This window comes from Leguminivora glycinivorella, chromosome 15, assembly GCF_023078275.1.
Source record: "Leguminivora glycinivorella isolate SPB_JAAS2020 chromosome 15, LegGlyc_1.1, whole genome shotgun sequence".
NCBI classification, from domain to species: Eukaryota; Metazoa; Arthropoda; class Insecta; order Lepidoptera; family Tortricidae; genus Leguminivora; species Leguminivora glycinivorella.
Window position 1 is genome coordinate 4,095,740 of NC_062985.1, and position 27,169 is coordinate 4,122,908.

A 27,169-nucleotide genomic window follows, 5' to 3' on the forward strand; every position below is an offset into this window, starting at 1 on the left:
GCCACTCCCGCTCCCCGCTGAAAGTGCCGCCCACCCGCTCTCGGTTACCTCACAGTTACCGCCTGTCAAAAACGCGAACAGTCGACCTGTCATATTTCACTCATACAAGCATGGTATGCGTTCACCTGCCAGAGCTTAGAATGTGTTCTAGAAATGCGTCTCTCATGTATTTGATCGCTAGTGTCCGAGGTGTGACTATGGGCTACAATGTGAAACCGCCAAAGACTGCTGTTCTCATACAATAAAGTAGTGTCAACAATCGGCTCTGGATCTGATTAGAATAACATTGAGGTACAAGTGGCGGCACATAACTTTAGCGCTGCGTCAAAAACCATCCCCGTCCCCGTCCCCATGCGCAGCTATCCCCTCCACGTTTCACTCAGCGCTAAACTTATTTTCCGCCACTTGTAACAGGTGTAGGAAAAGAAAACAAGTAAAATCATACAATATCCTTTTATTTCCATTTGATCGCGAAAGACACCCTCGAGCGTCTTACAATTTGCACTGGGAGGAACTGTCGACCGAGCGAGCAGGAAATGGCACCGTTTCACCATGGCTGGCAGACCGTATCGAGGGCTCCTTCACAACATTAGTCTACACCTAGCTTTTCATACAAATTGGTCCTTCGGGAAAATTATGTAGTGCATCGAATATATTATAAGGTCAATAGGGATAAGTGTGTCATAAGGAGAAAAGTGTCTGACCTTCACATTTGACCTTTTTACTCATTGTCCCAGGTGTTTTTGCGAGTTCATACTTTTGCTACTTGCTACTCACGATTAGTGCTAAACATATAAACTCTCTAAACCATATGATCCCTCAAAAATAAAATCAATATGATATGATATCGATTTGAATTGTCTGAAATAAATTAATTTTATTTTTTTATTAAACACTGATCATTGGCTTATAAGGGCCAGACACACTTTTCCTTATGACACACTTACCACTTGCTTATTGACCTTACTAAAGATCTTCACACGCCTTACTTCATTCAGTAACCAACTATAGGGACACATAAATGTATAGAATAAGACGTACTAACAGCAACACTCTTAACTAACCATCGGTAGACTTTATGCCCTTGTAATAATTATTGTAAATGTACAGCTAACAGTGTTGCCGATATATTTTATAAATATTTTTACCACCTTCTTATATCTGCCGTATAAATAACTGCATCTTTTTTATCAGTTACTGAATAAAGTAAGGTGTTTGAGCGCAAAAATCATATATTTTAGATTGAAATATAAATAAACTATTTCAATTCCACCTAGGTTCTAGGTGAAGCCTATGCAGTTGACATCATTTCTTTCTACCGCGTTAAACATAACACGATTCTGTTGTCCAAGACGCAAGAGTTTGTTTAGAATTAATATATTCGATGCAGACTACATAGTTATAATCACATCTTTCGGACTGTGTACAAATACTGTTGTTACACGCACTATCGTATCCAAAGTTTGATATTGCTTTTATTAAATAACAGACGATAGAATTATTTATTACATCAATATTTTACGTACAACTTACTATGCTACAAAATATACAATTATACACTCAGATAACAAGTCAATAAGTTATATTCTAGGTTAACTATGTTTCTAACTTGGCGATCAGAACTGGACTAAATGTACTTTTTTACAATCCGTAACTTAATTTGTACCTGTACATCGATGTTTTCGAAAGAAAATATGTTGTAAAGGCAGCTGCACACATACCAAGCGACCTCGCACAGAAAATGCCGAGCCTGTGTAGTCGTGGCTCGTGCGAAGCCTATTTCCTATCAAACTTATTATGTGTAGAACCGCCTCATTACTTAAAATCGTTGAAGCAGTAAACTAATGAAATTAAAATGGTTGTCGGTACAAGTATAGCCAAGTTAGAGTCGAGGAGAGATCGCTGAAACCATAGAGCGGCCAAAAGCTGTGGGAATGCGTAACGATGGATGTGATTGCCTATCTTATCTATCTTCGTTGTTTGCGAGGCAAAACAAGAGAAATATGTGAGCGAGCAACGGAAGCGAAAACCGACGGTACCTCGCATAGCTTTGGTGGAAATCCCTTTGCCCTTACATTTTCCGGTACTATAAGGGCTCATTTACACTGCGACAACTCACATGCGAGTTTCAATACATTGCGTATTTATTTACACCTAATGTGCGCGGTTTCGCGATCAAACCTCGAGGAAGTCATCATCAGTCCAAGAGCTGCCATTACTATTAAAGTAAGTAAATTAAATAATATATTATATGTTAAATAACTACATTTAAAAATACAGTTTAATGTTGTTGACATGGAGCCCAATTCACCCGTTTTGGAATAGAGGAGTCTTTTCAAAAGGGCGTATTTTTCATATTTTTTCTATGTTGTTAAGAGAAATAAGCTCTTTTAAAAGGAAATTTCTCAATAGTCAGCAGGCCATACCGGTCTCCATCGAATATTTTTAATTGTTTAGTAATAAAATAAAAGATTTAAGCAAACACAGACCTGTCTGTTGTTCTTTTCAATAAATATTTAATGAAGGCTTTTGATTTATTATTACTAAGAATAAATAAATCATATTGAATGCGTATGTTTGTATTTATAAATAATCATATTTCGTGGATAAGGCTTTAATGGAAAATTTATGTAATTAAAAAAAAAAACATATCTACTAAAGAACTGTTAGTAGGTACCTATACATATAGGGATTTAATTTTTTTCCATTGAAAACGCTATTTAACGTCGGGAATCACACGGTAGCTGCCGAATTCACAACGTAATGTATTTTACGATCATTTTGGTTTTCATTAATATATTAAAATACAAATAATACATTAAATGGTAACAGATATATTAAAAACACTACAGTACACGTTCTAACGATACAAAAAATACATGTAGGTTTTTCAAATGGTTTGATAAATCGCATTAAAATAACCTTGACCGAATCATACATTGAAGCTGTCTAGGTTCACAGATTTTTTTTAAAATTAAGGGGTATCAAAACCTAAATAAAAACATATCGTTTTTATTTTTTATAGCGTTGGCAGAAAAAGTATGCATCATGAAATACTTAGAGCCACTTTTGGCTTTATTTAAATACATTCAATAAGTCTCTTTATTATTTATCTATGTTTAAATGTAAGAAAACAATGGCTACACACTACCATTTCACAATTATAAAAATATCACTATTTTGTTCAATGGAATATTATAATTTTAATCAATTCATCGCTTAAGATAACTTAAAAAAATAATTCACACTTGCGATATTTATATAAACCACTAGCTTTTTCCCGCGGCTTCGCTCGCGTTAGAAAGAGACAAAAGGTAGCCTATGTCACTCTCCATCCCTTCAACTATCTCCACCTAAAAAATCGTCGCTCCGTTTTGCCGTGAAAGACGGACAAAGAAACAGACACACACACTTTCCCGTTTATAATATTATATAAGTATGGATAGCTAAGGTACCTACCCATAGAACATGTTAGAGTTTGCTCTGTACTGATATGACAGTTCACTTTATTATTTACACTCCTTGCTGTATGTACCTACGTCTCTGCTAAAAAAATACACATACACTTCGTTAAATTATTTCTATAAGTATTCTCCTATCAATATACAATAAAATGGCTAAAATACAAATACGTTCACAAAATCAAACTATTTGTTCTATAAGTATAGCATAATATTAACTGCAGTTATGCAGAAAGTAACCAACATTAAACTTATTTTAAATCTACGCATTCTGTATTGTCATAAATAATTATGATGTACAATAATGGCGTCATTTAATTTCTGCATAACTAGCGGCCAATTGTATATATATATTTCAACAAAATATTTTTTTTTCCAGCTGCAGCTCCAAAAAATAGTAATACTAACTGAAATGGCGCCTTCATACTGATACCTACTGGAAAATGATTTTGATCATTGTAATGGATGGACATGTAATTTTACATTTTACCATTTTTTTTCAAGGAGTACTATATCGTAATTACAATACGGATAGTTTAAAACATAATGTTAGTACATTGACCGTTAGAGTATAAATTACTAACATAAGTTCTCATGTAAGGTTTAAAACCAGTAACTAATAAGTTAACATTATGTTGAATATTGCATAATGACATCCTCTATCTTTCGCTCATATGTTCCTCAATCATGGAAATGTATTCATAAAGCGCATTTTGTATTGACTTACATATATTTTGGGGGTTAGTCTGGGGCGTTCAGAAGAGACTGGGAATCCAGGAGCTGCGAAGCATCGATGAGGCTCACCTGTTTGATATAAGACTGTTGTTAGAAAAGTTTCAATTTATTGTTATTATTCCTTCTGGAAACTGAGAAGGTTACCAAAAAGTTGATAATTGCTATAGCTACAGTTTGTAAATAAAAGAGAATTTAATAGGCGGGTATGTTAGCTGACTAGGTCAAAACTTAAATGAGAACTACCTACATTTTTTTTTTTACTTAAAAGCCACAGAATTTGTATACTGTATTAAAAATAATTGTAAATTTTTAAAATACAATTTGCGTCCATATTTATAATAGATATAGTTAGCTTTGTACCAGGAGGCCATAACTTTCAAGCAGTTACCTGCATACAGTCGAGCGTGCTGCGCGAGTTGCCGCGCGCCACGCTGAAGGGGAAGAACCGCGAGACAGCTGCGGGCCGCGTCGGCTCGGCCCAGTCTCCGTTGGACTGGCGGTTACTCATTATTGAAAGAGAAGACAGCTTCTCGTTTAGTAGTTGTATCTGGAAATATGTTTAAAAGTTTGTAAAGCCTTAGCACGTTCACTATACAGTGCCCTTCGTGAAAGTTTAAATCTGTGAGTCTCTGTCCAGCATATCGGAGCCGGCCGTAGCTTGAGAAATTAGGGTTTGTTGGAAAGACTTTCAAGCGTCTGGAAAAAGTTGCGGCCTTCGGGAACGGTCATGAAATGATACTTATCAATTCTTGACAGTATCTTCTAAAGTGATAGAGATGTATGGAAGAGAAAGACATGCTGCGCCGACCCCAAGTGACTAAGATAAGGGCAAGAGAATGATGATGATGATCTGCTAACACATATGTAAATATCGACCTTGAGAATTTCAGGAAATTTAGTGTTAAAAAAACCTTGTAGCGAAAAAATGGCCGTCGGGCCGAACTAGCTAATATTTAGCAGACATTTAACGTCTACATTATCCCAAAGTTTCACCCTTGATATAATTAGGAAGGTCTGGCAGCTCTGAGCTCTTGCTCTAAAACAAGTTAATCGTGTACCTCGTTTAAAACAGAATAGTTGAACACGTGGTACTGCACGGGGCCCGCGTACGGCGCGTCTAGCGGTAATAGCCACCGCTCGTAGCATTGCGACCACAGCTCCATACCAGCCACGGACGTACAAGGTTCTAACCGCTGTAGTTCGGACGGCTTTCCGGGCATTGACGAGGTTGCTGTAAACAAACATAAATCAATTCTCTTCCATAAACAAATTTGTTGTTGATGCTTGATTATCATCACGATGAACAGGTACATAAAACTCTATTGAGAATGCGAAATCGCTGTATCATCATCATATCAGCCCTTTTTCGCCCACTGCTGAGCATAGGTCTGTCTTCTAGTACGCCACTTATACCGGTTCTGAGCTAGTCTCATTCAGTTGTGACCCCCAATTTTCCGGACGTCGTCCACCCAACGAGCCAACGGATGCCAAGCTCTTACATTCTTCTGCCCAGCTGTATAAGTCCAATGTTCTATTATTACAATAACCATTTCAACGACGAGAACATCAAATGATATAGTCCCTAATCGTACGAGTACCCACTGCGATAGGGGCTTATACTTAGCAGATGCTGTCAAAGTAACTTTGACACTTTAAAATCGGCGTTTGAGAGATGTTTATATTTAACAAAAGTGTTTGATTATAACTTTAGAGTACTTACATATTCTTTGCTTTGGTGTAACAGGTTTATCTGACATGTAGAGGGGATTGTAGAATAGGGCCTTGTCTTTCTCTGAGAACTGCTCGCCCCAATCCCAGACCGGCCTTTGGACGAAATTCTGGAATGAAAAAGAATGTTAAGAAATTTCTGAACATTGAAGCAATGCTGTAAAGCAACTTAGGCACAGTATAATAAAGAATACTATCGTACAGTATGGCCACTCCCGCTCTCCGCTGAAAGTGCCGCCCACCCCCTCTCGGTTACCTCACAGTTACCGTCTGTCAAAAACGCGAACAGTCATATTTCACTCATACAAGCATAGTACGCGTTCACCTACACGAGCTGAGACTGTGTGCTAGGAGGAACGCGCCTCTTTCATATTATATTTGATCGCTAGTGTCCGAGGTGTGACTTAGGTGAACAATTATAATCAGGCGTACATTTTTCAATACATAAAATCCAGGTCAATTTACAAAATAATGAACCCAGTCAAGGAAGTGGCAATAGGCTTTTTAAAAGCTGGTAGAGAAACCTGGGGCGTGAAATCGCCGAAGGGAAGTAATACGCACAAAAAAATTGTGCAATTCTACGATTATGAATAGCTGGATTGAAAAATTGAACTAAAGATTGAAGTTTCTATTTCAAATTTGAATTCCTTGGTTGACGTACTGCTTCGCTGTACTTTTATAACTGAAAGTTTAGCAACACTAAAAAGTTTTAATAGTTATTAATGTTATGATGGTTGATTGTATAACACAACTACCTGTTCCTTTTAGATAATTATAGACGTTTATAGTTTATATTTATATCACAGTATGTATTGTACAGTCGACTACAAAGAGATGAATCCAATTTTTCACCTTATTGCATTGTAATAAGGTGAAAAAGTGGATACATCTCTTTGTAGTCGACTGTACACAAATGTCTGTTATTAGTTACTTCCACGAATCAAATTACATGCAAATTCAAGATTATACAGCTCATAGTCTGTAATTATGAAATACGATTTGAGAAACAAAACTAGACGGATTGATATTATATTGCAATTATATTGATTCATGTTCATTCCACTATCAGTTAACACACAACATGATTATCTTATACTTTTAAACGAGCAATTCTTGTATATTTATTTATTTATTTATTTATTTATTTATATATATATTTATTTACACTGACGATCTCGGAAACCGCTCTAACGATTTCGCAGAAATTTGTTATGTGGGGGTTTTTGGGGTGAAAAATCGGTCTAACTTATCCTTAGATCCCGGAAAACGCGAATTTTCGAGTTTTCATGCGTTTTTCTTCGCGCGCCATCTCGTGTGCAGTAGTTGTACTGTTAAGACAGAATTCTTTCGGTTGATGTAAGTACTATTTATTGCAAACACTAGATGGCGACACAGGTCAAGGCTAAAACGAATAGAAAAATACACTATTTGAGTTTTTGTGGCGAAATGCGCGCCATCTCGTGTGGAGTAGTTGTGTTGTTAAGGCTGAGAATTCTTTCGCTCGATGTAGGTACTATTCATTTTTGAACTAGATGGCGACACATGTCAAGGATACGAAACAGAACCGAGCGAAGCTCGGTTGCCCAGATATTGAATTATGAGTGTAAGAGCGGTTTCGCACTACGACCGATCCAAATCCGTGAAAATAAAATGGGTCATAGCCGTAGAATTATTTGTATGGTACTTTACGTACTACATCCGAACTCCGTCATTTCCGTCATCCGATTTCTGTCAGTAATTCTTCGGATGAGGTGCGCAAAGTACAGTACATCTGTACCATACAAATAGTTCTGCTGTCATGAAGGATCTTATTTTCACGTATTCGGATCGTAGTGCGAAACCGGTTTAACACAGTAAAAAAACCGGCCAAGTGAGTCGAAGTCGCCCACAGAGGGTTCCGAATCCGTACCAACTTTCAATAGTTAAATAAAAAAAAAAAAAAAAAAAAAAAAAAAAAAACGTTTATTCAGAACGTAAAGCTTAACCCTATTACATATCTTCTGCCAAACCACTTTGTGGTTTGTTGGCAGACGAGGCTCCCATACACTTATCAAGCTAAAATACCTCGTAGTTTTTAGATATATGTATAATATTTATATATATATATATATAAGTTTTTGCTATGCATACACACACACATGTACATATACGTATACGATGCATGTATGCGTAGCCAAAACCTAGCTTACCTTAACCCTTTACTTCATGCGCTTTATGAGCGATTACCTCTTAATCTAGCAATTATGCGTTTCAGCGTTTACCTTACACTTACAGCGTTTACTTTACAGTTCAAACTAATATTTTCTTATCTATTATGACATGAAGTAGGGAGTTAATTCTCTTATTTAAGCGTACAGCATAAAGATACAATTTGCAGTGATTACATTTTATACAGGTTGTATTTTATCTTTTAGTTTATTTAACAGGAAGATACTTAGTTTCTTTTTAAACGTTTGTTTTGTCATTCTTACAGTTTTTAATTCTGATGGCATATCGTTATAGATCGTAGGGACTAGATATTTTCTGCATCTCTGGCCAAAGTAATTCGTAAAACTAGGTATTGACAGCTTGTTACTATCTCTGTTTCTTATTAATCTTTGGTTTACAATAGGTATTTTAAACTCATCGTTACACATTTGTTCCAAAGCTAAGACTAACGTGACTTTATCATGACCTGCTAAAATCTTACATTCCAAGAAGAGTTGATCATAGGTAGTAATCTTACATTTATTTTTGGTTTTTTTGTCAACCATGAGCTTCATAAATCGAGTCTGCAATGCCTTTATCTTGTCTAGGTAGGTTTTAAAAGTACGTAATAATAAGTACGTAGTAATAATCTCATGTTTCTCATATAACTCTAGTCATGACTATAAGTGTAGGTACTAATGTCCATAATTGTTTATAGCACTATCTCTCGGTGAATTTGCTAACTAATTTGCGTGACCTGTATGGTATGTTGGTTTTTCAGGAATAATTCTTTATAATATTAACCGATTTCGACAGATTTTACTTTATTTGAAATTTTTACGTAAAATCGCGTATTAATTTGAAGTAGGATACACATCCGCAAAGGTGGTTAAATTGAAAGTAAAAATCTAAAAAGTTTTTTTTGTCAATAAAAAAAGTTTTCAAGATACAGACACAGAATATATAATAGTACAAGTACAGAAGGCCCACTGCTTTGATGTTCACAAAATGCCGTCTTTTAAATGCCTACGAAATTCTAACAAAGTAACGAGCCGCACGTGCGCAGCGTCGGACGATAGGGTTGCCTCTAGATTAAAATTAATTAATACTCAGATAAAATGTTATACTATTATATTCCCGTCTTGGGTACTTTCTAGGTATATATATATATATATATACAATATATAAGGTCCTAATTTATTAGATGCAGATATTTTTACAGCTGATAGTACTCGGTCTCTGGAGTATATTAAACCGTGAAACATTATAGCTTTTACGATGTTTTTTTGGAGAAAACGGAAAAACAAATTTGCTACGTAAAAGCACCCTGTTTATGTGATTATTAAATGAAAACTCATTGAACAGATTCTAGTACCTCTTTTACGTACCTACCACTTAACTTTAACTGGCCACTTCAATGACATGTGCAGTTTTCCCGCCGAACCTTTACGACATTTACAACAAACAATTGTTGACATGACAGACAGTGTTATTGTGACATGTGATAATGCACATGATGATTTTTTTTAGACGAAATTATAATTAATTTTTTTGTTAGGAAAATGAAATCAAAAAAGTTACATGAAAAGATTTCTTAATTTATATTTAAAGTTAATTATTTTAATGTAAAGTATCATGTGTTAAAATATCTGCAACTAATAAATTAGGACCTTATATATATATATATACTTTTGTTTAAGTCCCAACATCACAAGCCTTATTGAACTTTTCCGTGGGACTTAATCAATCAATCAATCAATCAATCAATCATTATTTATTTGCAATAGAACATAAATGCATGCAAATACAATTATAAAATGACACACAAGAAAATCAACAGAATATAGTAAAACAAATACACAACAATTATTTATAAATGAAATAAATATAGCCTAGAATATCACAGTCAGAAATGTCAGAATCACAAAAAAAATACAATACAGATGACAGGTACAGATTTCATGCTTATTACTACAATTAATATTAGAAATTTAAAAGTCACATTTTTAATCAATAGTAGACCTGTGTAAGACTGTCCTATTTTATTCATGATGTCTATTTAACTAAGCATTATTAGCCATTCACACGCGAACATCGCATATAATACTTAAAAAAAAACTCGCGGCGTGCGTTCCGTGAGATCGCACGCCACCCCTGATTAGGCCGCGAACTCGCGGCCGCCAGCATGTACTTGTACGTAATTATTTACAAATTTTCTGCTTTAAAATTGATAAAAGTGGGTTAATCTAGTGATGAAGATGTTTTACCACCTGTGGAACTACTGGAAGCAGTGATAAACGCGTTTTTTGCGTTGTACTTTACTCGCTATAGTGAGGGGAAAAGTTTTGTGTTACACACGAGTGCAAATGTATTTCACTTCTCGTGTATTGAAAAACTCGCAAGCTCAGAATTCTATTCTCGAACCACTCGCTTCGCTCGTGGTTCAACTATAAAATCCTTTCGCTAGCTCGTTTTTCAATTCCACACTCGGCATTAAAATACAACTTTGCACTCTTGTATAACAAATAACTATTTATATGTAAAAGTTCATTTTGTACTTTTTTGGTACGGAACCCTAAAAAATAGGCAGGAATATGTGTATTAAAAGTACGCGAGATGAATAAAGGCCGATTATTTTTTTCCGCTCCGCATTTACCGCATTTACTAGTATTTACACGATATCCTGCAAAGTTGCAAAACATGTACGTATAATCGATCACGTGAAGTGGTATTTAAAGAGATTTGTATATCGCACGCTATCATCTTAAGCCATGCAGTGGCTGGTCGTGTTGGTCTGTGTGGCTATAGCCAATAATGCGTATGGCGTCGACTATCTTAACGTCACCTTAGACGCTGTACAGCGGCAGTTACAGGACTTCAAAATAAGACATCCGGTAAGCATGTGCATTGTGCACTCTGCAGGGCACATGATAGGCGCGACGTGATAGTATCTCAAAGACTACATGTGTTATTCTAAGCGGCAACCCACACACAGGCAACGCACGTTGTAAGACGCAGAAAGGACGCGAGCGCCGTGCCGCCCGAGTGTAATTTAAAAATCGTCTCCTCAGTACATTTTGTATAGGAAAAGGGCGCCTCAAGCGACGCGTCGCCACGCCGCGGCTCTAGGCGGCGTGGCGACGCGTAGAGCCGCGGCGTGGCGACCTGGCAACATGTCAATTCTACCCCCTGGTGGTGGTAGAGAGGTTTGGGCATTAAGTAAAAATTTGAATAAAATTACTTTTCACCACACCAACTGGTAAAGCCTTTCTTTGCTATTCGAAAACAGATAGCAAAATTGCATTTTATCCACAAGGGGGCAAAGTAATTTCATACAAATATTAACTCGATATCTTAATCTGGCTGATAGATTTTACCTATAAATCATAATTTTGAATTATAAATATTGCATTAAATTGATGGATTTCATTTATTATGACGTTTTATAGTCAGTATTTTGTTCGTGTTGGTGTGGTGAAAAATTTTGTGTTTCACTCGGTGGCAAAGTTTGTTTAACCTTCGTGCCTTGAAACGCTCAAGATTTCACTTTTTGAACCACTCGCTACGCTCGCGGTTCAATATTGGAATCTTTCGCTTGCTCGTGTATCAATATTGGCACGTGCGGTTAAACAACTACTTTGCCCCCTTGTAAAACAAATAACTATCGTAATCTTAAGAGTTTTGAATGATTCACGGTTATTTTCATTAGACTTATATTGACCGGGATATAGACCGTGATTACCTTTTTGATTTTTGTCGAGCTCAAAAAGGTAATCACGGTCTATATCCCGGTCAATATAAGTCTATCGTAATCTTGTAGATAAAACGCAACTTTGTAATTGTGTTTGAAATATTAAGAGAGCCTTTACCAGTTGGTGAGGTCAAATAGTTATTTGTTTTACAAGGAGGTAAATTTTGTGTTTCACTTGGAGGCAATATTTGTTTAACCTGCCTTGAAACCCTCGCAAAGCTCAAAATGTTGCCTCCGAGTGAAACACAAAAAATTGTATCACACCAACATGAGAAAAATATTAAACTTTACCTAATATAAAACATCAAACTAAATCACATTCATATGCGCATTATAATATGCCTACTTGAAAAATAAATATTTCATTTTCACATTCATATTTTTAACATTTGTTATTCAAAAATCATCATTTAAACGTCAATTCTGCCAGTCCCTTTGGGCATCAAGTTAAAATTTGTATGAAATTACTGTGTGGATTAAACGTAACTTTCTTATCCGTTTTCAAAGAATCTAAAGTTATTGCCAGTTGGTGTGGTGAAAATGAAAACTACTTAAAACATGTCACAATCTACTGTTTCAATGTCAGTAGTTCTCTAACCTCCTCAGGCTCAGGCCCATTTTTGCACTTAACATCACAAACGGGAATTAATCGCATAAAACTGTTTTTAAACCAACCACCATTTTTGCAGTGTTGAATTTGGGACTTTAATTAATCCCATTGTACCTAGTTCTAAATTCGAATTTATTTTATTATTTTTAAATGAGGAGTGTCTTTTCAAAAGGGCTTATTTCCATTTTTTCTTTTTTTTAAACTATGAATGCAGTTTTTCTTAGTATAGAAAATTACGCGTTGTTTTGAGATAAAAGTTTAAAAAGTCTCGCATTGATCTTTAAAAAAAAAGATATAATCAAAGTTTAGAACACATTTTGAAAAATGTGTAATGATTATTTATGTGGATAAACCAATGTATGTATTACAACAACATTCATATCAACTAACGTTAATACAAAATCCAAAAATAAAATAAAACTATTTTAAAATAATAACATTTACGCTACAAGGCCACAACAAAAGGGCTTAATTCCCAAAAGTTCGCATCAAAAGTGCTTAATTCTCAAAAACATATGGTAATCAAATATTTATTTAGGTACACATGTTACGTTTGATGTAATCATAGCATTAACGTCAACTTACAATATTACAATTTTGCAAATTAAATATTAATTTCAAAACCAATACCGTGGAATTATGTCTTTCTCGATTTCCCAAAAAAAGTTCAAAGTGGAAATAAGCCCTTTTGAAAAGACACTCCTCAAATGAACTCGTGATTTGAGAGGTTAATGTGTACTCAATTACAGAAACCCATTGGAGTGCTAACAACATCAGCTGGAAAACCAATAGAGGTGCGGGAGACGGTTACCCTCAACACCGATGTCTTCAACAATCAGTATTTCTGGGATCTGCAGTCTTCTGCTGACCAAGAGCGCATTCCGCAGCGCGCGGTGCACGCGCGCGGCACGGGTGCCTACGGCTATTTCGAAGTCACCAACGACGTCTCCAAATATACAAAAGCTGATGTCTTCAATGGCATCGGAAAGAGAACTCCTGTCGTCGTAAGATTATCTTACCTTATCCAAGGTCGCGAAGGAGTAGACGTGGTCAGAGAAACGGGAGCCTTAGTATGCAAGTTCTACACAAAGGATGGCAATTTAGATTTCTTGTCCTTATCGTTTCCAGTATTCCTCTATAATTCTCCACATTTGTTCAGTCCGTTGACGCATGCTTTCAAGAGAAATCCGAAGACAAATGTTATCGATCCTACAGCTCGATTGGATCTCATCAATAACACGCCTGAACTCATCCACCAAATATTATGGCTGCTCTCTGATTTCGGTATCTTTAATGGCTACAGACATATGAACGCGTTTCCTATCCACGCATATGAAATCGTCAACAAGCATGGCGACAGCTATTTCGTGAGATTCAATTTCGTGAGTGAGCAGGGCTTGGAGCTCCTCAGCGAGCGAGCCGCCGCGGCTGTTAGATCTAATGACCCGGACTACTCCATTAGAGACCTCTACGATGCAATAGCTGCTGGAAATTACCCCTCCTGGAGATTAGATATAGACATCATTCCTAAGGCCCATCTTTCTGAACTCGATTACAATCCTTTCGATATGAACTCTTTATGGAGAAACGGAACATATCATACAGTAACTATTGGACGCCTAGTTTTAAACAGAAATCCTGACAACAACTTTAAAGATATCGAAATATCGGCATTCAATCCCGGAAATTTGGTGCCCGGAATACCAGGGCCGGTTGACGACATGTTTAAAGCGCGAAGGTTCTCCTACCGAGATGCTCAAGCTTACCGGTTAGGCATCAATCATAATAATATTGAAGTCAATCAGCCGAAATATTCGAAGACCTATAATCGAGACGGCGTTCCGCCAGTGCTAGATAATATGAAAGACGTGCCGAATTACTATCAGAACTCGTTTAATGGCCCAGTTCCGTTTGTAGACGTAGCGAGACCTAAAGAGGCCCTCTCGATAAAGTTCCGTCAGTCGACTGATCTTGGAGAGTCTGCCTATTTCTACAAAACTTACGTCAATACGGAAGGTAAGCGGACAAGGTTAGCAGCAAACATAGCCAACATAATGGTGAACGCGGTGGAACAAGTGCAGAAGAAATGGCTGAGGATCTTGTACCTCATCGACCGTGACCTTGGGGCGCGCGTTGAGGCAGCGTTGCCTGTCGCTGAGGCACAGAAGATATTGTCGCGCCCGAGACTGGTATTAGTTGAGGAGAATCCCAAAACATATGACCTAGTACCTAACTGCCAGTAGTAATACAGTATGAATCGACGGTACTTTTCTATTGTTAACATGTAGGTTTCAAGAATAAATATCATAGCTTGTTCTACAGTCGTTTGTCGGCATTCTTTTTAGAAGAAACCAGGCAATGCATACCTACATCTTCCATATGTAAAAAATAAATTTGATACTTGATTTACTTCTTTGATTACTCAGAAATCCTTTATTTTTAACCCCCGACGCAAAAACGACGGGGTGTTATAAGTTTGACGTGTCTGTCTGTCTGTGGCATCGTAGCTTCCGAACGGATGAACCGATTTAGATTTCGTTTTTTTGTCTGAAAGCTGAGTTAGTCGGGAGTGTTCTTAGCCATGTTTCATCAAAATCGGTCTACCTTCGGTCTACTATGTCGCGGTCGGGGGTTTTTTCAAAATTTTAATTTTGTGTTTAGGTTATCCTAATGATGATCAGACGTGGGATTTCCTTTGAGTGATTAGAGCGCGAAGTACTGCTATCTCTGTGCTATCTCTCTCTTTCTTAACTCACAGTGTTGTGGGACGAACCAGTAGGTAATTAATCTTATAAGACATAAAAAAATTGTGGTATATAAATTGTACGGCTAGTTACATGGTAAGAGAACACTGTTGACTGAACGTTGGAGATTTCAGTGGTGTCACAAGCGCGTTGCCGCCCCAAAACCAGCGCGCCACCGACCCGAGTACCAGGAGTGCATAAAAGATGTGGAGCGTTACCTTAGCGACGGCGAGCTCGCGGTCCCTCGGGCAGTTGAAGAGGAAGGTGTCGAAGAGGTGGTTGTGCGCGCAGTCCCACAGCGTGGTGAGGTACGTCTCCGAGAACTGGAACCGGTCGGGGAACTGCTGCAGGAGCTGCCACGTGCAGTCTAGGAAGAGCAGAAAGACCGGCGCTGTCTGCGCGGCGGAGGTGTCTTTGGAGTCTTTGGGGTTGCCGGGCCGGGGTAGGCCGAACCTGGGAAAAAATATTGATGAGTAGAAAATAGGCAATATTTAATCGTTACAAAAAATCAATTGCCAAAAACACTAGTAAGTTGTGCTTCAATCAACGTATCCGAATTAGGTTTTTCGCAATTGTAATTAGATGTACGTGAAAAAAGATAGTCTCTTAAATCTTTGCGCGTACTTAATTCCCCCGTCTCAATACATACTTTACAATTACAAGGCGCAGTCGGCAGGATAATCAAAAAAGAAATCAGGCACTATTAAAATGTGTACTTAAAGAGATTGTTAAGGCTAAATCCAAATGCCTGCAATACATACCTGTCGCAGAACGGGTGTCCTAACGCCACCCACTCCTTCTGTATGAGCGACTGGAAGCCCGATATGGTTCGGAAGTGCGGGTCCAGAAGCAACTGCGTGAGGCACGATACCACGGCAGAGTAGTCCACTCCATCGCCTGGACAACAAAGAAAATATTGATAATATCATGCTTAAACACACTAGAACCAAAAATTGCATACACATGTTTACGCTATCGACTCATTATCATCATCCTCACGAGAGCCTGGGGTCCGCTTTGACAACTAATCCCAAGATTTGGTATAGACGCTAAAACAAAAATACAAAAAATACAAAAATTCTTTATTTCTTTAAACACATGGTCATTATTTAGGGGATGGAGCCGCTCAGTAAGCAAGCCTGTGTTGGGAGGCCCCGCTCTTCCCTAGGTTTAAGAAAGCGACTGCCATCTGATCTTCCGACCCAATGGGTAACTTAACTAGGCCTTATTGGGGTTAGTCCGGGTTTACGTTATCGCCTAAAAATTAAATTGTCATGCTAGCTACTAGTTTGTGCCAAAATAGTCTGGTCACTTCTACATTTCCGGGATTCATGTCAGTCGAGGTCATTGTTTATGCACAGTAAATACAATGAAAAATAAGTTTTTTTACCGCTGATTGACGTATGTAGATATCGTATACTAGTCCGTCAATCGTAGCTCTTACTCGTAGTGCTAGTGTCACAAGCAAAGCGGAACATCTTACGCTCACTAGCGAACATAATTCCTGGTCTCATGCTTAACCCACTCTCACTCTTTATCTAGCTCGAGCTACAAAGAAGCAGAGATTTAAATCTGTTGAGGATATTTCCATTGCCGATTTTGCGAGTAAATAGGGTTTTAAAAAGTACTCACTTTATTAAAATATTTTATTACCAGTACAACTTTTACAACTGCAATAACTTTATTTGTGAGTGTGCACGGGAAAACGTCCCACTTTGTTGATTGCTATAAAGCCGCTTTTTCAGTTTATTCATAAAAAGATACAAGTAAATCTCGCCTTCATGGTAACCGACAAAATGGCACGTTTACTAAACATACTCACATTTATACGAATTAAACACTTCAACGTCTTCAACTAATAAAATATAACCACTCATATCGTATCGAAGATAGATAAAAACTTTATATTATTTGATTATAATCATTTGATCGGAAGATCGTAACCATCTTAAGCCCATTATAATTATCGTAAAAACTGCTTTCTTGTAAAATCAGACAAGTATCACAAGGTTGTTCCGTATCCTCAATAACAATTACCATATTTATTTAAGTACTTCTTCATCTTAACAAAAATCGTGTCCTTCCAATATCGACTGAACGCCATATCGAAATGGTTCCACAGCGGGTCTTCCATAGTCACATATTCCAGAACGTTCGGCAGCTGGCTCGCCACCCAATCCATGTCTTCCGTATCCACAAGATGGTCCGATTGGCCGTAGAATAAGACGGCTGGCATAGTCACCTTACCCAAGTTATATTCGGGAGGCATAGGACTCCCGTACAACTTCAAATTGTTCGCAGTTCCGTAGTCGAATTTGGAAAACTTAATGTCATTCATCGCTTGACCATACCTAGCCAGGTTGTGAATAGACGTACCAGATGGCTCGTACTCAAATATTAGCGTTAAAATTTCTGGGGTTATGGAGTCTGCATGAGGCGAATCAAGTATGGATAATCCAACATCGCAAACTAGCTCTGTAAGCATCTTCATTTGGCATAACGTGTTTAAGGTGATTTGAGAAGGATGGCCCCGAGAGAAAATTTCCCATATGCCCGCAGACTCTAAAGCATTTTGTAAATAATTTATAGACACCGCTGCGGTTCTGTAAAGTTCTGATTTCGTATGATATTGTGTCGTAGACGGTGCCAAGCCGATGTAGAGACTAATTTTCTTTGCATATTCCGGTTTCTCCGAGTTCATGATGAAGAAAGTGGCGCTTCCTTGCGAATAACCTATGTAAATCAACTTTTTAGAATCCGTAGCATTTAGAACGTAGTCAACCATGGCCGGAATGTCGTGATAACCCATTTCGTCGACGGAAAACTTCCAGAACTTCAAGTCTCTGTCGGGGTGTAAAGTGACATGTCTCCGGGAGTTGTGGTTGCCGCGTACGTTGCCGACCCATACGTCGTAGCAATTTCGAGCTAGTACGAACGCGGTAGCGTTCGGTCCTGAGACGACGAAACACTCGGACGATAGGAGAAGGCCGTGCATTAACAGTATTGGGGCTGTCCTAGTGCATTTGCGTTTAGATGGTATTCTGTGCACCGTGAGTATGTATCCGTCGTCGGTCGTAACTTCGTGTTTCTCTGCTTTATATCCATATTTGGAAGGGATGAAGATGAAGTCCTTAGCATTGGTAGCGGGGAAGGTTATGTTTGCCAGCGAACGTAAAAGGTTCGATTGTGCTTGCGACTGTACTATGAATATGAAAAGCATAAAACCGTTGAACGCGGTCCAAGCCATTTTGCTTACTGACACTATCAAATGACACAACCAAGCAAACTAGTAATGTGATAAAAAATAAATGAATATGTAAACAATTTTACTTCCCACTAAACCAAAAACATAATTATAAATGCGTAAAACAACGTAAATTAAAATTCAACTTTATTTACCTTGAAAAATGATCATCTTAGACTAGAAATTAGTTGGAATGTCAGCGCTAATAGATATTAATTTATTTTATATTTATATTGTGTATCAGAGTATCCCATGTTTCCGTACTAAGCCGAGGTCGTAATATTTAAATACCCTGATTTATTCTATCGCTATATTATCTTAGTGTATATGTAACATTAATTAATCGAAACCAGTGCCACTATTGAATACTAATCAACCTCAACGTTCATTACACTTCATACGATAAATAATTGAATAAAAAGTCTATACGTCTCCATGATTTATTATTTATTATTTATTTCAAAAATAGTGATACAGCATGACAGTATTAAATACTAAATCACTGCAAAACTAAAAACAAGTACAAAACATTTTTTATACATGATAAACTGTTGAAAGACGTACATCCATCCTCTCGCAGAACCTCAATAATTCATCGCGCACAGCACTCCATCTGCCAGCAAATAAATCGCACTCAGGTGCTGATGCTAAGAGAGCATTCAGGAGGGGCAAAGGGCGAACAAGAGGGGATTGGGCCTACAAATAAAAGGGTGATAATGATGTAATATTGGTATAGAGATATAGCGTTGTGATACACTGATGGATGGATGATAGTCGGTACTCGGGTTCCTTTTGCACCATAGTACGGAACCCTAAGTCAGCTATCGATTTGCAGAACATGGCCAGAATGACTAATCAATAACTTATGACTCTTATGACCTGAGCTGACGAGAGGGGCTTTTAGGTATAAGGAATCGGCATACGCAAGATTATCACAGGCCTTTGCGTCCATGCAGACGATTTATACACTGCTGTCTAGACAACGGGTTTGGTGGCTGTGGAGTGTGGAGGCCGATTCGCGAGCGGCACGACCTGTCACATTTTGACAGAGAATACTCATGCCACTTGAGGTTCCAGCACAGATGTCATATATACCATAGATCAAGCAAACGTATCTAATCTACTTTTAACCAACCATTTAACTCAGGGTTAGTGGGCTGTCAACTGTCAAATTCCATATAATATGGTGGGTTAACCCTCCATTTTCGTTGGTGCAAGTGGCCCTTAGCGTGTCAAATGAACTCATTATAATCCACTGAGTTGTCCGTCTTTAATTGCAGCTTGCAGCTTTCGGGCGTCAATTTTTGTAAGTTGAAGTCAACAAAAACATTAAAAATGCCTCGTTACGTGATATTTAATTGCAACAACACAAAAAATATGAACACTGAAGGGCCTGAGACATATTTAAAATCACAGGCGAGTAACAACTTCAATACAAAATCTGACAAGCTCGGCCCCTAAACAAATAAATGAACTTGTTTCTTCAATCTAAATCTAGAGTGAACAGGCGACTTCTGGGCGAGCTCACTCCATCGTTGATCGAAGGCCACGTCTTTGCCTTCGGCTAGTCTGTGGCCAAGAGTAAGCCCATTTATAAAAAAAAAAAGTTCTGTGGGTTCCAGTCTCGGTTTGCTGTCTGCGAAACCTTTGGCTATGGTAACTTACCCTCCTGCAGTACGACCGTCACGTTGTCCGCGAGGTGCTTGGCGGCCGAGTCTGCGAACGCCACGCAGCTGCCAACGTGGCGCAGCCACCGGCTCGCCTCCATTAGCGAGTAGTATTGTGAATCTTGTACCTGCAGGAAAAAGTTTCAATAACAAATGTACATGTCAATGAATGGCCGATATTTCACTATAATAGAAATATGATCATAGGCCACATGCCATCCTTTTTCTTCACGTTAGAGGAAAAGGGAGGCATACAGGCCTATGATCATACCGGGTGCCCGGTAATTAATGGACAACCTTTTAACCATCAAGAGGGCACCTTATACTGGTCCAGAAAATCGACATTAAGGTTTAGTAAAAGTCGCCTGGTTTTCGAGATTTTCACACTTTTTTAACTTTTAGGTAGTATTAAAGTTTTACTATGTACTGGTAGTATTAGTATGTACTTTCGGCCTAATTCTTGAGAAAATATGGAAAGTTAGAGATTTTGTCCGAGGAAATTAGGCAGTGTAGGGGCCTGCGGCTTTGCTCGGCTGTTCCCGCATTGGCAAAATTTATGTACGAATCAGTACAGGTACCAGGAGTGCATAACTATCAAGTCTCACCCAGAATCCGCCTAACGTCGTCGGCGTGCACAAGTCGACTAGTTTCTTGTAGGAAGCCTGCAGCGCCCCTAATGTTGGTAGCGGAGTTAAAGCGGTGTTCGGATTTGCGGCGTTGCTTGCTTGTTGAAAGCTGTTTCCGCATAGGTATATCACGTGTGGCGGAGTCAGCTTTGGGTGGGACCTTCGGACCTAAAATCATATTATTATAAGTTCACTTATAAATACGTAAAATACACGAAAAAACGGATAACTTCGATATCATTTGATGATTGTGCATTTCAGATTAGGCTTGTGTCGTTCACGAACTATGAACTGTTAGGAGTAAAATCCCATCAATGACCGAAATGAACTGAATCTTTCCGTGGTCTGAGAATCGGTCTTTGCTCATTTAGTTCAGTATAGGATCGGCGAGCGCGAGCGGTTTGGATCGAGAACGAATGTGTGACTGCGCCGACCGAGAGCGAGAGCTACTTAGCAGAGCAACAAAAAAGTCAAGTTTTCATATTAAACTTCGGTTACTTACAACCTTTCGGCCCGGAATGTTACTATCTGTGGACTATTCGTATAATTTTGACACTATTCGGTCCCATTCGTTCATCTTTCCGACCGCAGTGGTCGCTGGTCTGGCTGAACTAAATGAGCAAAAGACCTAAAAGAGCGAACTAGTTCGTGGGAGCGATTGAACGAGATCGGAGCGCTCCGATCAACGAACGAAACGGCACAAGCCTATTTCAGATGATGTTTTTCAACCTCAAGTCTCATGCTTCAGAAGGTCAATACTGAACGACTACTTATTTAAGACATGGAGTGTTCAGTGTGACCCACTCATATTCATATTCACCTCGCAGACTAAGGGCCAGTTGCATCAACCACATTTGACAGACACATCATCGTCACGCAGCAGACGTCTATGGAACTTCCCATACAATAAAATTTAACGAGCGCTTGGTGACAGACGGTTTGATGCAACCGGCCCTTAGTAAGTATGGGCAGACGAATGTGTTACCTGTTCTAGTAAGACGCTTTCTGCGGTAGCGGCCTGGTCAGTGGGTAGTAGTTCTGCGCTCCGTAGCAACGCGGCTCCAGCGCTCCGCCCCCACACCCACACAGGCACCCGTCCTGATCTACAAAACAATACAAATCAGCTTAGAACATTTGTCAACAATAGTACATTACATCAGAGGCCGGGAAAATGAGGATTTCCGGCCAAGTGGGTATATATACAGCGGATACAAGCGGATAGGGATACGAGGCCGGGAATCCGTTTTCACGCCGAGGCATGTATAGTGCTTTTCTCAAACATACAATGAAATAAAAAAAAAATGCTCTAAAGGACAATATTTTATAAAAAAAAGTTACTTTGCAGGCCTAGGCCTGAAAAATAATATGAAATCCCTTTACAGTCCTCTCGAGTTGTTGCGCCCAAAAAGCGATACTTCCCAGCCCATTTTAAGGAACGTAAATACAATATTTCATTGCATGTTTGAGAAAAATTACTTTTCGAGTTCTACGGTTTTAAATTTGCCTACCTAAAAACGAGACTTGTACAGTATCCACAACAAACATAGTAAAGATCAACACACTTTACATGGTGTTTTGAGCACTTTGACTGCCTGGGTCGTCCAAGGATGTGTAGCTGTCCATGGCAAATATCTATTACTAAAAAAAAAATAAAGTAAATCTGAAATGCCTCGCGATCTCCATGAGATTACAGTCCAGCACAGAACTGGGCACTAAAAGCATCCCACGTCCCGTTGATACAAGTTATCCTCCAATGAGGGCATTCACATCTCTCCAACTCTCGTGTCCAATCCACCGGTCGTGTGAACATGTTTAGGTCTTACCAGTGCCAGTTGCTTTTCAAAAACGAAAGGACAATGAATACCACAGTGACTCCAAGAAAGACTAATTTCTCATCCACATTGCGTTGGAAATTTAGACGGTAATCTCTATAGTAAGTATAGTAAAGGATGATATCGTCACTACTTTGAAAAAATCTCGTATCTCACACTGCTCCTCAAAGTTAAAACGCAGTAAGTCTGTATGCATTTCATACATACTTACTACAATTTTCTTTTCATTAACAGAAGAAGATACAAGTTTTTTTCAAAGTAGTGACGATATATAAAAGTCCTAACCTGAAATGCCTCGCGCTCTCCATGAGATTATAATCCAGCACAGAACTAGGCACAATCAACGTCTCTCCCGCCGTCAACATAAAAGCGTCCGACGTCCCGTTTATACAAGTTATCCTCCAATGAGGGCATTCACATCTCTCCAACTCTCTCTTCCAGTCCGCCGGTCGTATGAACATGTTTAGATCGGAGGGGAGAGTGGGGTAGTAAGGCTCCTTGTACTCGAAGGCGAAGAGGAGGTCGTGTCGCTTCGGGAAGGCGTGGTGGATGAGCGCCATGGCCACTTTCCGGCCCTGGCCGATTGGAGAGTTGGCGAAACTGAAGGTTAGGACTTTCATGTTCTGAAAAGAGAAAATGTTCATTTTAATACAGTAACATAAAGGGTTAGGCCTTTCTTTTATCCGCTTTTGTGATAAATGTAAGATCCTAGATGTACTTTGAGGTGCATTTTACAGAATATGTTAACGTAAGTATAACAGTTCCTGCATTCGTAAGTAAAGAATAAGTAGTAGGTACCCTAACTTATCTATTTGTATTGCTCCATTAAGGTTATCTTTGTTTATTTTTACCAGAGTCGGGCCCTAGTCTAACAACAGGGTATAAAGTGACGACATAACCTAAGGTGAAGCCCATTGAGTATTGAATAGGTTTGTTACTGATAACAACCTATTCAATAAAGTTATAATACGTATCTGTGTCTCGTTTTTAATAAATAAATATTGCGGGACACGTTACAGGCTTACACAGATCAACCCAGCCCCCGACTAAGCAAATCTTATACTATACGAGCGCTAGACACCATATTTTTGGTGTAGGTTTGTTATACATATACGTAGGTATTTTTGGAGTCTGAACTGACTACCATAAACTGACTTAATTCTGACTACCACGTAATCTTTTGCAGATTAACATTCATCTAGACTGAAATAGATACCATACATCAAAGAAAAAAGCGACCAACCACACTGGTGGCAAAGCCGGGAAGTTTAGCATTCACCTAAAATACATTTAAAATTATTTGGATTAATAACTCTGTTTTAACGTAACCAGTTCTAATAATACAAAAAAGTTATCAGGTGAATCATAGTTATTCGAGATGGCAAACGTAAGCACCGCGTGATAATGAAACCATACAGCGCAGCAGTTAAGCTGATTAGATAAATCGCTGTATCGGGTTACTGAACCTGATGGTTTAATAAAACCTTTCTACTAGTCAAATGTTACATAATTACGACTATTTACTTAATTTGTGATGTACTTTGTTATATAATGTGGGTAAAGTCGATTTAAATTGAAACATTTTTATTGAATAAATAAGCAAATAAAGTAAATAATAAGTACAAACAAAAATCCACAGCACAGGCTTCGTCAAATATAGTATCTATGTCATGTCAAGTAGGTTATTAACATATATATATATATATATAAAAAATGTAAAATGCTTCGATTTAAATGTATTTAAACTGCTATTCGGAACATTGTATGTTAGTAATTATTGTATTAGTGCCGTACAAAAAGTAGAATCGCGTGTATTTTAGGTCAGTTTTCAACACAAGTCAGTCACACCTGCCATCTTGCAGCAGTACCTATATGATTTGCATTCTCGCGAGTGGCTCCATGCTCCTTGCGCGGTTTCAAGCATGATCTCGCGCATGAGAACACGTCTTAAGCCAGATGGTCTGCACTTTCTAGTAGCAATACGCGACCTTAAAAAACCGGCCAAGAGCGTGTCGGGCCACGCTCAGTGTAGGGTTGCGTAGATTTCCGTATATCCTCAAAAACTACTAAACCTATCAAATTGAAAACAATTTTCCTAGAAAGTCTTTATAAAGTTCTACTTTTGTGATTTTTTTCATATTTTTTAAACACATGGTTCAAAAGTTAGAGGGACACACACACACTTTTTTTTCCTTTAGGAGCGATTATTTCCGAAAATATTAATATTATAAAAACGATTTTAGTAAACCCTTATTCATTTTTAAATACCTATCAAACAATATATCACACGTTGGGGTTGGAACGAAAAAATAATCAGTCCCCACTTTACATGTAGGGGGGGTACCCTAACAAAACATTTTTTTTTTTCACTTTTTATCTTACCACTTTGTCGGCGTGATTGATATACATATTGGTATCAAATTTCAGCTTTCTAGTGCTAACGGTCACTGAGATTATCCGCGGACGGACGGACGGACGGACAGACAGACATGGCGAAACTATAAGGGTTCCTAGTTGACTACTGAACCCTAAAAATACTAGGAAAGGAACTGGTACCTTGCATATAACTTGTAGTCCTTTAACCTTCCCCGGCATGTCTCCCTTGGGCAGTAGCCGCCGCCGCCGCACCGGCCCGCCGTCCGTGAGCCACACGGCACCCACGCTTGTGAGCGCCGCTTCGTATGGACCGAGGAGGTGGTTGCGTTGGCTGCATTCCTAGTACAATTCAAATTTAAGGTGTTATGTACACTTCACTGATTTAATTTTATACAAAAATAAGTTAAAGGAACTCAAATCCGGAATCACAAGCAAAAAGAAAAAATATAACTTTGTGTAGGTTATGGGTGGACGAAATATAAAGTGAGCCGATGTCTCGAACAACTTTGAAAAAAAATCGGATATTCTTATTTATTTTATTTCATCTTTGCACATACAGCCTACTTATTTCTATGGCAACAAATATGCTGTAGAATAGGTAAATGTGTAAACTTTGTTCTTCTACAGTAAGATTTTATACAGTTATTTGAATCCGTCTTAGATGCAAGTTAGTGTCAGAACGAATCTAATTTGTCACGGCCACGGTCAAAACTGGGAAGAGACGTGCGGCAAAAAGCTGAATTGAACTTTTGGACCGCATTAAGTTACAGTAGTTATACGCACCGGTAAGCATCGATTAGATGGCGTGTTAATAGTAACTTCCAAGATAGAGTCATCCTTGTCGACACATCGGCTCAAGCCCATAAAAGTTAAAAGATCACTTGTACCGTACAGCAGTAGCTACTGCTGCTACTACATACATCTATAACTTTTGGCTATTTTACGTACACTTTACTGACTTTACCCTATAGCTGGTAAAGTCAGTACAGTGTACTACCTAAACATACAGATCTTCAGTCCACCTTGCCGTTGTAATAATGCCGAGAAACTTGATGAGGCCTTTAAAAATAGTGTACAATGGTCGCTCGTCCATATATTTATAGGATCACGCAGTGCGCTGTAGGTATAGGTACGAATTATAAGCTGATGCTAGAAGAAAGGCATGATTGCAAAGAACTGACTTCTCGAGCGGCACGAACGCGAGCTTGTAATTGATGACGAACAACGATCCGAAGCATCCCCACAGGGTACCATTATTAGCTGATGATGTAAGACTTGTAGGACAGTATTAAGGAAGCACTCACATCGTCGACTGACTTCTCGAGCGGCGAAGCGGCCGGGGTCTCGACGCCAGGACATCACTACCAGCTGATGCTGTAAGAACTACAGAAGGAAGCACTCACAGCGTCGACTGACTTCTCGAGCGGCGAAGCGGCCGGGGTCTCGACGCCAGGACATCACTACCAGCTGATGCTGTAAGAACTACAGAAGGAAGCACTCACAGCGTCGACTGACTTCTCGAGCGGCGAAGCGTCCGGGGTCTCGACGCCAGGACATCACTACCAGCTGATGCTGTAAGAACTATAGAAGGAAGCACTCACATCGTCGACTGACTTCTCGAGCGGCACAAACGCGAGCTTGTAGTTGGTGACGAACAGCGATCCGAAGCGGCCGTGGTCGCGGTCGCTGAGCGGCGCGAGAAGCACCACGCTGTGCGCTGCTCCTACTATCAGCTCACCTGCAGAAAAAAATATTATAACTTTAGTAAAATCATTTATAACTTGCGTGATAGACTGCTGGTTCATCTCCTCGCACCCTCGAGCACAATCTGTACCTTTCGCCTTGTTAGTACACTCACTGACTTTAATTTTTGAGCCATTTAGAGGCCAGAATGATATTGTCATTTCATACTTAAGCTATGACGTGTCCAGTATAAAATGGGGTAGAAGTGGATTAACAATCAAAGTCCGTGACCGTACCTAGTCTTTTGTTTAGGTGAGGATAATTATCGTAACGTTAGTTTAGTAGATAACAAGAGTTAGAGAGATATATATATTCTTTAAGAAGAAATTCATGCCTAACTGCTTCTTCTAACAGTTCAATATCTACCTAATCTAAAAATCAGGATGTGGGATTTTATTCTTCCTTTTATTGAACTTATTTTTAAGTCAAGTTGTAACAGATCTTCTTCCTTTTAAAAGGAGTGTC

The 27,169-nt window shown here is 38.7% G+C and overlaps 3 protein-coding genes across 7 annotated transcripts in view; all 3 read right to left on the reverse strand.

Moving 5' to 3' along the window:
* The window catches only part of LOC125234127 (NAD-dependent protein deacetylase Sirt6), a 309,879-nt gene that overhangs the window by 251,574 nt on the left and 31,136 nt on the right, over window positions 1–27,169 (reverse strand). The window lies entirely within an intron of this gene.
* The window catches only part of LOC125234126 (myotubularin-related protein 10-A), a 34,345-nt gene continuing 7,615 nt past the window's right edge, over window positions 440–27,169 (reverse strand). For 2 of the 3 annotated variants that reach the window (XM_048140321.1, XM_048140322.1), the window contains 12 exons: window positions 26,563–26,699; window positions 25,142–25,300; window positions 22,871–23,208; window positions 21,739–21,856; window positions 20,733–20,921; window positions 20,126–20,255; window positions 15,978–16,113; window positions 15,435–15,669; window positions 5,917–6,034; window positions 5,255–5,427; window positions 4,585–4,743; window positions 440–4,265 (listed from right to left, as the gene is read on the reverse strand). In XM_048140321.1, coding sequence (XP_047996278.1) covers window positions 4,203–4,265; window positions 4,585–4,743; window positions 5,255–5,427; window positions 5,917–6,034; window positions 15,435–15,669; window positions 15,978–16,113; window positions 20,126–20,255; window positions 20,733–20,921; window positions 21,739–21,856; window positions 22,871–23,208; window positions 25,142–25,300; window positions 26,563–26,699 — 1,955 coding nt within the window. In that variant the 3' untranslated portion in view covers window positions 440–4,202. Of the gene's footprint in view, window positions 4,266–4,584; window positions 4,744–5,254; window positions 5,428–5,916; window positions 6,035–15,434; window positions 15,670–15,977; window positions 16,114–20,125; window positions 20,256–20,732; window positions 20,922–21,738; window positions 21,857–22,870; window positions 23,209–25,141; window positions 25,301–26,265; window positions 26,333–26,562; window positions 26,700–27,169 lie in introns of those variants that run through there. The other variant, XM_048140323.1, reaches the window with a different exon arrangement.
* LOC125234133 (lipase 1-like) lies at window positions 16,887–18,529 on the reverse strand. Its single transcript, XM_048140330.1, has one exon. The coding sequence runs from the start codon at window positions 18,461–18,463 to the stop codon at window positions 17,240–17,242; it is 1,224 nt and encodes a 407-aa protein (XP_047996287.1). The 5' UTR covers window positions 18,464–18,529; the 3' UTR covers window positions 16,887–17,239.